The sequence below is a fragment of the Zeugodacus cucurbitae genome, chromosome 2, assembly GCF_028554725.1.
Source record: "Zeugodacus cucurbitae isolate PBARC_wt_2022May chromosome 2, idZeuCucr1.2, whole genome shotgun sequence".
NCBI lineage: Eukaryota > Metazoa > Arthropoda > Insecta > Diptera > Tephritidae > Zeugodacus > Zeugodacus cucurbitae.
In genome coordinates, this window is record NC_071667.1 from 63,259,639 (window position 1) to 63,271,438 (window position 11,800).

At 33.3% G+C, this 11,800-nt stretch overlaps 1 protein-coding gene across 3 annotated transcripts; it reads right to left on the reverse strand.

Annotated features, from left to right (window-relative positions):
- Positions 1-305: 305 nt before the first annotated feature.
- On the reverse strand, positions 306-11,393 carry LOC105213903 (serine/threonine-protein kinase 32A). 3 transcript variants are annotated; one of them, XR_008470138.1, is made up of 10 exons: positions 10,706-11,393; positions 9,697-9,752; positions 7,056-7,221; positions 6,579-6,649; positions 6,141-6,229; positions 5,982-6,019; positions 3,279-3,404; positions 3,026-3,207; positions 2,056-2,959; positions 306-1,984 (listed from the first exon to the last, which is right to left on the reverse strand). XR_008470138.1 is itself a non-coding variant. In XM_054226205.1 (9 exons), exons 1-9 carry the CDS (start codon positions 10,758-10,760, stop codon positions 2,144-2,146), a joined length of 1,599 nt encoding a protein of 532 aa, XP_054082180.1. In that variant the 5' UTR covers positions 10,761-11,393; the 3' UTR covers positions 306-2,143. The 3 variants fall into 3 exon arrangements, 1 of the variants encoding a protein (XP_054082180.1); XR_008470137.1 differs by having other exon boundaries at positions 306-1,332; positions 1,446-2,959; XM_054226205.1 differs by having other exon boundaries at positions 306-2,959.
- Positions 11,394-11,800: the final 407 nt, after the last annotated feature.

Below are 11,800 nucleotides of genomic sequence, written 5' to 3' on the forward strand. Positions count from 1 at the left end.
TAATGAGTCATCTGCATGAAATATGGATATTGTCGACGGAAGATTGTATTCCATCGACTCTGCGGCGGAGTCATCGGAGTCCGCTACTCCTCTACAGTCATACCCACACAAAAAGTTCCTTCTTTGGATCCATCTTTCCGTAAAAGGAAGAAATTGATTACATTCTGACATCACAAGAGTATTGGGGATTAAAAGAAGCCTGAACCTTGAAAGAACTTAAAAAAAATAATTTTTTTTTTATTTTTTTTATATATTTTTATTTTCTTACACTCCATTGCCTATTTCATTCCAAGTGATAACACCGTTTTTAATTTTTATTGACATTGAATATTTAATTTTATTATATGTTCTTCATATTTCGTTATTATTTATTAGTTTTCTTAAACTATCTGATCCCATATCGAAAAAATAGCTATAATTATATTAGTGGTGGGCTTAAAATTACATTCTTTGGTTTTAGTTTGTCTACAGGTTAATTGATTTTCGAATCACCATGAAAGTTACTTAACGTAAATATTTAAATACTCATAAATATATGTATGTATGTATGCTAAATGCTTTCGAATCCTTAAAAATTTACAAATGCTGAGAATTATTTTGAAAATGATTTTAGCACTTTATTTCTTGCTAATTAATATACTATTATTTATAATTGAATGTCCATTAAGAACGAATCCCTCAAATGTTCAGTTATGATTTTTTAATTTACAAAAATAGTTTATATTTAATTCATTATCATTTTGTTTTGTCGTGCTCATTAAAATATTCCTCTTTTGTTGTTTAAATTATTATTTTTTTTAATAATGAAATCTTAAAGCTGCGTTTTAATTGCTTTATTTTTATATACTACTAAAAATTTAACAATTTCCAAGTCGTGTGTAAACGAATAATATCAAAAGGGTTTTTTTCCATGAGCGCTTTCGTTTGGCTCAAACATCCGAACATATGGGATTAATTTAGTGACAATTAAGTTTTTTTTTTTTGATTATTAAAATAAAAATTAAGATTTCGTCGATCACTTATTTTATGTTTTTGAACAATTTTGTAACTCAAAATTAGTTTTTTTTTAACATTTTTAATGACAAAGCATATGAAACTATAAAATACATTGTATTTGGTTCTGTTCTTCTATAGGGGTTCTTTGAGTACTCTTGTACAAAAATGTAGTTTTACACCCCGGCACAGTAACATCCGAAGAGTAAACGTCTATTTAATAAAATTTATTTTATATTTTGATTACATCTGTTCGATATATGTATGTATGTAGCAAGTACAACAGCTCTCCACGGCAGTCAGCAGCGTATTTTCAAACAAATGTCAACATTACACTCTCTGTAATTTACACATCAAGAATAGCTGATAATTTTTTATTTACAATTATTTATATTTGTGTTTTCTTTTCAGAGTATTCCCATACATACATATGTACTTCCTCAAATACTTACAATTTGTTGACTTAATTTGCTGGTATTTATTTTTCCCACTACGAGTATTAAAATCATTCTGTGTTATCAAATTTCCAAGAAGTTTTTAATCAGATGTTTTTCTCTGCCTCACTGATCTTCTATGCCTTTTGAAAGCGGAAGCTATTCACTTTTAATCGGATTTTACTCTCAATCTCTTTCACTTCACTGAGTATTTTGAACAAGAAGTATTGATGTTCATTTCGGCGATTTCTTCCGTCGCCAGGCGAATGAATGATATTTAAGAGAGATGACAGGTTTGACTCTGCTGATATCACCATTTTTCACCAGAACGCTCAATTTCGCTTTCCGAATCAGAACCTCGTTGACAGACAGATCCATAATGAAGACGTTTGAGTCATTATTGTGGTTTTCCTCGAGCTTTTTGTGTTCAATGTAAACTATACTCAATTTAAAAATCATCCTAAGTGGAGCTTAATATGCACATGAATTGAAGGTCAATACACATGAACATTAGTAAAATGAATGTAAGTGGCTTCCATTCCGCATAAAAAGTTTCCCTTAATAGTAGTAATAGTTTCAGTTCCAATTAAGTGTTCAATTACTTCATTCGTTGAACTTAATTACTTACATATACATACTCGTCTTCCTACAATATTTATGTGTGCTTTTACATTTAATTCGAGTATTCCCTAGTTAATTCGCCAACAACAGTTCCTCTACACTATATTCGCTTTTGTTGTTGCGTGAGTTTTCCTTGTCACCACTGGCGTTCTCACCGTGATGGCGTTTGTTGTCGATGGTGACGGTGTACGATCGATAAATTCTATGTTTTCGCTATCCTTTGTGCCCGATGAGAGTTGTATTTTGGTTTGTTGCGACGTTGCTAATTCCATTAGCGGGCTATGATGTTGGCATTTTGTACAAATTGGCGGCAGCGCTGTAGCGCCCCCCGTAATTGTTGTAGTCGTAAGCGTGTTAATACTTAATGTATTTGTTGTTGTAGTTGTGGACACAGATGAATTTGAATTCACAATTTCAGTTTGTACTGTGGTAACATTTCCATTGTTCGTCGACTTATTCCCGCCGACACTGTCGTCATTATCGCTATCGCCACTGAAATGCATTGACGGCTTCTCTTGGATTGGCGCCAAACTAGTCACAATCGAATTGGCCATAGCATGTTCGAGTTCGCGTTGCCAATCGTTTTCTTTCTTCTCCATTGCCTTTCGTTTCAGCTCCTTGTATCTATTGTAGACGATGAACTCTTTGATGAGTACCGTTTCAGGATCGCTGTCGCGTTGTGCTGATCGCTGTTTGGCTAAACGTTTCTTTTTCTTGTGCAGCGGTCTCGTTTCGACAATCATTTCCTCCAGCTCTAAGCAGGGATCGCAGTTGAGGTGATCCTCAGGTGGCTTGAATGTTGGTTTCGTTTTTTTCTCTAGTATACTTTTGAAGTCCATGTGTCGTAACAACGGTGTTTGTTGTATCTCCTGTTGAGAGCTAATACGTGCGCCCGGATGCACGCAGAGCAGCTAGAAAACAATAAAATAACGAGATTTTGTAATCTTAATACTTCTAGCATAAATAAAGTCAATTACTTTTGTCAGCAAATCGATGAAATCATGACTCCAATAACGGGGATAATGCACCGGTGCGTTTAAAATATGCTTTACCTCCGCCAATCCCGTATTGGAATGTACGATGAAAGGTCGCGCATTGGCACGCATTTCGTATGCAACTATGCCGAGGGACCACCAGTCGACCGGATAACTGTAACCCGCTGCAGGATACAAATATTATTTTAGTATTCATTCAATATATGTATATATCGTTGCTCCGAAGGGTGCTTACCTATTTCCTCTAATGCACACATAAACACCTCTGGCGCCATATATGGTTTGGTCCCAGACATGCTGCACGCAAGTCCATCCTTTTGCAGTCTCGTCGCTATGTTAAAATCAGTCAAATGTCCGTGACCTATAATTTACAAAGATAATTAAGATGAGTTGGAGTATTAACTTATATGAGTATAACAACAAAGTCCGAACGGAATCGGTTTAACTGAAGTTGAGGTACTAAGACGTGGGAATTTCAGACTGCACTGATGTAGTGAACATTCGAACAATCTCATTCGCTTTCAGTGAAGATAGTGCCGAGAGGTAAAGGAATTCTAAAGACTCCTTAGACTATGTAAATTTAACTTTGCTTATGTATCAGTCCTACTTTAACCACATAAGAGGATATGACTGGTGACTGACTGAGGATCCATGTGTAAAGAGTGTGACAAGTATATCTCATCCATCCTTTATATCTCTCTTTCTCTCTTAATACAATCGATTTCACCGATCTAATATCTATAATCCATCCAACACATCTGTGGGAATCTTTATGTTGTCCTCCAAGTGGAGGGGTCTACTTGTTTTAATTCTCTTGACGTGGATTGCGAATTTTATGAAGAGCTTAATCTACGTTCAGGGAGTTTACGAAAACCTTGTTTAAATAATTTTGAGGAATGCTTACTCGTTTACAGTCCTTAGCAGAATACAAATCTGAATCTGTTTCGGTGACGGAGACCAGACTCTCATGGGAATGGATCAAAACTAGATCCTACGCAGTGACAGTATACTTCTCTGATCGGTAAGAGCTTCTTATTCTTTAATTCTGTCATGTTTAATCGGCCGAATGGCAAGAGTTTCTAAATACTTTATTTACAGCCTTTACATCAGAATTGTTCGATACTAAGCCTATATGATATACATATATGTATGTAACTATATGTATTTAGACTTGTATATTGCAGAAAAGTTTTTACCAAAAAATGCTATGAATGTACAAAATTAATTTCAAGTTAAATAAATTTACGGCTTGTGAAAATAGTGCCTGCCACAACCCGCAGCCTTTTCAAAGCAAATAAAGCAGCTGAGAAAAAACCAATTGGAGCTTATCCACTTGGTAGGCAGTGATCCAATTTTCAACAGCGTAAATACATACATATATCCTCTGTATACACGATTCGCGGCAAAATATTGCATTTTCACACACACACACACTTATGAACATGAAGCTTTATTATTATTTGGCGAAGAGCAAATAGTTGGGCTATAAACCTCAAACGAGTGCATATACATACATACGTGTATATATGTATGTCCACATGAACTTTTAACATGAAATGGTGAAAAATAACTGCACAATCAAACCACAAAAGCGATTCAATTGAATGCAATGCATTTTAGGGCGGTCATATGGGTGCAAAGTTTGAAATGAAATTTTTGAATGTTTACTACTGGCCTCAAATTGATTGGCAGTTTTCCCTAGAAATTTGAGTGAAATACAGATTCGAACTCATTGCTATTCATATGCATCTCACTCTTGTATTAAATTCAACTGGAGAATATAGTTACAGGCATGTGCATGAAAATCGTTTTCGGGCAATATTTTCACATTTTCCGTTTTCAAATCGTTTGACATATTCTGTAAATCGTTCCGTTTTTTTTCGAACATTGGCAAAACGTTTTGTCGCACTGTTCTGGAGATCGGAATCGTTACAAGTTTCTCGTTACATATTCGGCAAGTTAAACGATAAAAATTTTAAATTAAAATCAATGGTTTGTTCAAGTAACATTTATTACAATGTCCTTTCCAACTGAACGTTGAGACGAATCTTCAGCAAATAACCTAAGACTTGTTGCCAATTTTATTAAATTACGTATGGACATCGCTCTGACTAAAGGTAAGGAGCTGGAAACAAACCTGAAACAAAAAAAAAAAAAACCATCGCAAGTCGACAAGTGGAAAGGTTTTAGCAAAACTCACTTGGTATGCATCGGATAGGGGATTAGAATGGTGTCTCAAATGCCACCTTTCGATTCTACATTTTGAGGGTAGATACACATATAATCGGTCATAAAAACATCGTTTCATTAATAAAAACTACTTCATTTCAAACTTTGAAACAACGTATTCTTTTTTATTCCTTTTGTCAAATTGTAACCAAGAAATCAACTGTTTCGAACTTAAATTCTATATCAAATGAAATCGAACTAATGACAGAACACCAAAAACAAAATTGTCATTTCGGATCCGAATAGAAATCGCGTGATATATGTATGTAATATATTAGGTCTACAACTTTGCTTCCGCCGTTTTCCAATAGATGTATCTTGGGTCAAGTACTGGTCGATAAAATCGATTTTTTTTTATATCGATCTTGGAACTTTGTGTCAACATTAGCCCAACAAAATATTTGAAGAGATCTGTTTGCATCCCAAACTTATTCTCAACTGAAAATGTCACTTTTTGAACCGAATTCTCGACATTTGCGGGAAATTTTGCTTTTCTTTTTTTAATTCCAAAAAAAGTGCGGCTGAGGCTCATAGACATAGACTTAAATTTACAAAAAAAAAAACGGCGGAAGCAAAGTTGTAGACCTAATACATATCTATGTTAAACATTGCGAGCAGAGTAGAGGTCTACACGGTGTCTATTTTATTATGTCAACCGATTTTAGTTTTATTTTTTTTTTTATTTTATAACATAGTTAAATGTACTCACCAGCACCATCCAAAAGAATGTTGTCTGGCTTGATATCCCTGTGGCAAATATATAAAATAGAAAATATAAAGATTTTCATTGTTTTTGGAAAAATTGTATGTCTGCTCTTTTATTTATTTCTTGTTTATGGTTTACATAATCAAATTTATTTGTACCTACCTATGCACTACCCTTTGCTTCTGCAAGTATTCTAAAGCACTTCCCAACTCACACACTAATAAGGCAACACTTTTTTCGCTGAATTCCACCTGAAACAATAAAAACAAATAAATAAATAAATAAATTCTGTAAATATATGGTGTCAATATATAAGCAAAGCTCTGTACAGACATATGTATGTATGTATATACTTGGCAGAATATGTGCTGAAAGAACAAATTTTATGGTAATGTTGGCAGTATCCATAAAAGTACTCGAAAGTATGTTTGTATATATGTATGTATATTATAACTGCCAATACATGACTTTACGTCGTTTAAGGCACTCTGTAGATATATACAAATGTATCTAAAAGCTATATACAAATAAATATGTGAATATACATACATATATATGTATGATCATACATATGTGTGTTTTGTAAATGATTGCACTTACCCGATTTTGTAGATGATACCTTAAATCACCACCAGTCAGCAAATCACAAACCATAAATAAATCCTCCTCATCTTGGTTAACCGAAGTTGCAAATGGTAAAATTGAAAATTATTCACATACACATACATATATACATTTATATAGTATTAGTAGAACGGAAAGCTAACCAATATTTACGAGTATATGATTCATAAGGTGTGCTCGTATACGCTAATATACGCCAAGTTGTATACGATAGTCGCATAGTTATGCATAGAACGTCGAGAGAAAATGGAGAAATTATGGAAATTTTTGCATTATGGAATATTTACATATATATTAAATAATATATACATACATACATATAACTGAAGCTCTTGCATTTTCAGTGCATGTACGTACATATATATATTATGAAAAAGCTGATTACTACTTATGATATACATATACTCGTACATACTGTTACGTTTACCTGCACCCACACGCACACGAACATACCTTGAAATGAAAACCACAAATTCACCAGAAATGGATGTTCCAGCGATGCAAGCAACTCAACTTCTTTGATGACGCCACCGAGCGCTCCACGCGATTCGCACGCTGAACGACTGACATATTTCATGGCATAGAGTATGCCGCTATCACGTTTCTGTACAATGCACACCTGTGCGTTTGATGTGTTGACCGATAGCGAGAAAAGCAGTGCGTGTTGAAAAGTGGAATGAAAGAGAAAATAAAAAAAAAAGATTGGCATAAAATAAATTGCTGCAGTTGTGTGGAAAAATACGTTGAAAATACAAGAGCTCTGTGAGAATTGATAATGCATATAAACACACCTTGCTATTGTAAATAACGGTTAAATTTTTCCTACTTCTATCTAAAGTAAACGCTAAGGCAAACTTTAATAGTGTTAAGAAAAGTTTAGTTTCCTACGTGTGAAGAAAAGTCGTAGTGAAATCTAGAAGAATTTCCTCTCCTTCCTTTTATCATACATACAGTTATTTACTCATACAAATATACATAATATATATAACTGATTTCACATAGCGTGTTCAGTTGTAATTACTAGGTCAATTATGTCAATTACTAATATTAAACTACGTCACATAGTTTCTTTGACCCTTTGACTACTATTAAATACATTTTTTACACCTAGTTAAACACGAAACGATAAAAACTTTCTGTTACTATTTCTGTGCGTAAAATATTACGTGCCGTTTATAAATAAATTATTGCATTCATTAATGTTTGGCACGCGATAGCTACTGTAAACTATTCTCAAAGGTATTTTCTTCTGAAATATTTCCAAGACCCTCCAATAAGGCAATGAATCTCATTTATAATGGAGACTAAAGAATGTGTAAGAACTATAATGTTTTTCCATTAAATCAAAGCCAAAATTTTTAAGGAACTGTCATGCTTAAAGTCAAGTTGAAATTTTGGTCGTCTTGACAAGTTATTTCCAGCGACAGTCCTCTTGATAAAAGTCTCGAAATTTAAGAAACATATCTACTACTAGATTGTACATATCACCAATCAATTAGTAAGTCACTAACTATAACCTTTTCAAACAACTTCATTAGCTAAAACAATTAATGCAAACGCATCTTTTTTCAATTTTTTTTTATTGTTTCTTTTGCATTACGTCAATTTATTGTGAAATAAATACTAAATTGAGTAATTATCGAGTTATACACGTTAAATTGATTAGAACTTGGGCTAAAATTACTAAAACTATCTTAATTATCCAATTAGGGTCAGTTTAGATCTATCATTATTATAGTAAAAACAAGTAAGAAAAGGCTAAATTAGAGTGCAACCGAACATTTTATACTCTCGCAATTTATTGATATATTTTTATTAAGATAACAATTTCACAATTGCACCCAATTTGAAAATTCTATAATTAGGTATATGAGAGCTAGGGGAAGTTATGACCCGATTTTAACCATTTCTGGTACAGAGACACACTATTAGAAGAAAAATATTTCCTCTGAATTAAATTAAGCTACCTGAGAGATTTTCCGAAATTTTCGGAGAAAAATTACCATGGGGCACTGAATTCTTCACATTCGATATTTGGGGCTTTGATAAGTTATAGTTCGATTTCGACAATTTTTTCACAAGTGATGCCACAGATCATATACAGTATTTGTGTAAAGTTTTATTTCGCAATCTTCATTGGTTCCTTATGTATACATTATAAAGTGAAGGAATAAGATGGAGTTCAAAATTGAGTTACATAGGAAGTTGTCGTGGTTGTGAATCGATTTCATCCATTTTCCACATGTGTCATCAGGGTGTCTAGAAAATATTATATACCGAATTTCATTCGAATCGGTCGAGTAGTTCCTGAGATATGGGTTTTGACCCATAAGTGGGCGATGCCACGCCTATTTTCCATTTTGTACAAAAAATCTGAGTACAGCTTCCTTCTGAAATTTCTTCTGTAAAAATTAGCGTTTCTGACTTTTTCGTTAGTGAGTTAACCCACTTTTAGTAATTTTCAAACTAACCTTTGTATGGGAGGTGGGCGTGGTTATTATCCGATTTCAACTATTTTCATAGTGTATGGTGGGGTACATAAGAGAACAGACTGCAGAAAGTTTGGTTTATATAGCTTTATTGGTTTGCGAGATATATACAAATAACCGATTTGGGGGCGGGGCTACTCCCACTTCCCAAAAAAAATGACATCCAAATATGCCCCTTCCTAGTGCGATCATTTGTTTCAAATTTTATAACTTAATTTATGGCTTAGTTATGACACTTTACGTGTTTTCGGTTTTCGCCATTTTGTGGGCGTGACAGTTGTTCGAAAAAGCAACCATCTCTCAAGGAACATGTGTTCCAAGTTTCATTAAGATATCTCAATTTTTACTCAAGTTATCCGTTGCACGGACGGATGAACGGACGTACGGACGGCCAGACAGACATTCGGATTTTGACTCGTCTCGTCACCCTGATCATTTTGATATATATAACCCTATATCTAACTCGTTTAGTTTTATGACTTACAAACAACCGTTATGTGAACAAAACTATAATATTCTCTTTAGCAACTTTGTTGCGAGAGTATAAAAATTATATATTTTTAATTCTATTAATTTTATATTACATAATAAATAATTTAACTCACCTTGCCAAAACTTCCCTTGCCAATCGCCCGCAATATTTGAAAATGATCAAAATTCACTGTAAAAGCGATAATATGATAAATTATTAATTACAAATAATTTTTATATGTATTAAATATTAAAAATAAGTAATTTCGATCGTTCCGTCCTTCTTCAATTACTTCTAGTAGTTTCTCTCTCTTGAAAAAATAAACTAACAGCGGATTTATTAAGATTGTAACATGTTTCAGGTTAAAGCTATCTATTTCTGCCATTAAGGAGATGTAAAGCTCACTTACATCAACCACTTCAAATATTACAAATGGGGGTGTAGATGTTGGATCTTCGAACAAATTTCAACAATATTTAATAATTTAGTCAATTAGGTATTATTACTTATACGCAAATGCTGACACAACTTACTAATTGACTAAATGAACAGGATACATGAAGCGTTTGTATTATTTTTCCGAGTTATAAACTACTTTTATTATTTATATTTGAGTTAGTTCTTTACTATCTGTATCAAAGTACTCCAGTTTTTGACAACAAGATTTGAAACTACAGTGGAACTTCTCTAACTCGAATCACCATAATCCACAAAAAAACTTCGAGTTAGAGAGACTTAGAGTTATAGAAATTTTCATTAAAACATATATTTTTCAAAAAATATATATTTATAGTATAGTATATATTAATAGATAGCAAAATTTTAAATTTTGTATTGTGCCCTGATCGAAAAGTTCGATTTATGGAAGGAAATTTGTATGAAATTTGATTTCTTTTGCCAATTCAAAAGTTCGAGTTATGGAGAACTTCGGGTTATAGTTAGAAGTTCGAGTTATGGAAGTTCCACGGCTAAAATTTAAATTAAATTAAACTGTATATAGGAAATGTATTACCCTAATTTTCAGCGGAAATATGTATGTGAATGACTCATTTACTTCATTTACAATAAACAGTTTCCTTTATGTGAATGACTCATTTACTTCATTTACAATAATCAGTTTTTTCTATAAAGACATCACTTACCATCTTCATCGCTGAGCAGACTTGCATCCGATCTGCTCGACGAATTCGCCCCCATGCTGCATATGTACGAGTATATACGTTTTGATGTATTAAATTCGTGTTTATTCTACAAAGCGTTGGGAAATTCTTCCTGTCTTTACGATATTTATTATGTTCAGTTGATTATAAACAATTTGTTAACCAATGCTGACAAAGCAAAATGTGCTACGGGTGCATGATTAATGAGTCCGCAATAAATACGCAAGCACTCGTATATCCCTTTTAGATAGTTTAACGGCAGCTGACTGTCAATAAAACCATAAACGGGAGCATTATACTGTAATGTTGTATATACATATACTGGGTATATACAGAGTTCAGCACTTGCGAACGTGAGCGCATATTTTCAATGTCAGACCTATGAGCATTTGATCTGATTGATGTGAGTGATTAAGTATTGGCACTGTTTTTGACGGTTGAAATATCTGCAATTTCCTTCGTCACACATTCTTCTTACTGTCACTAGATGCAAGCTTTTTTCAGATACATATACATATACGTTTGAATGTCTTATGCTTAGTTTCTGTTCTACTATTCAATTTTTTATTTCATCATGGCTTTACTTGTTGAGATATAACGTTCCATAATTTCCTGCTTGCAATTCATTTTCTTTCACATTCCTTGTTATTCCATACCATATGGCTCAAGTCGCAACTGCAATGAAGAGAGAAAAAGGAGTAAAAGGGGGTAAATATAAATAAAATCGTAACAGTTATGATGATTGAAATATATGTGATGGTAGATTGCCTGAGGAGGAAAAGTTTTATACCAACTTACGCATATAGTACATATCATTAAATATGCACGTACATATGTATGGAAGTTGGGTGGAATAACTTGAGCGAATATTGTAATTTGTTTTTATAAAGATTCGATATCTTCAATACACAAATATGTCGCGCACAAAGGCGAATCGAAGATAATGCGCAATATCCTCGGGTCTTTATATTTTCGAGACTTTATATTCACGGTTTTTTGGTTTACTTTACCATATAGCGTACATATCGGTTAGTGAGGAAGATAAATATCTCAATACAAATAAACGGGATTAAACTT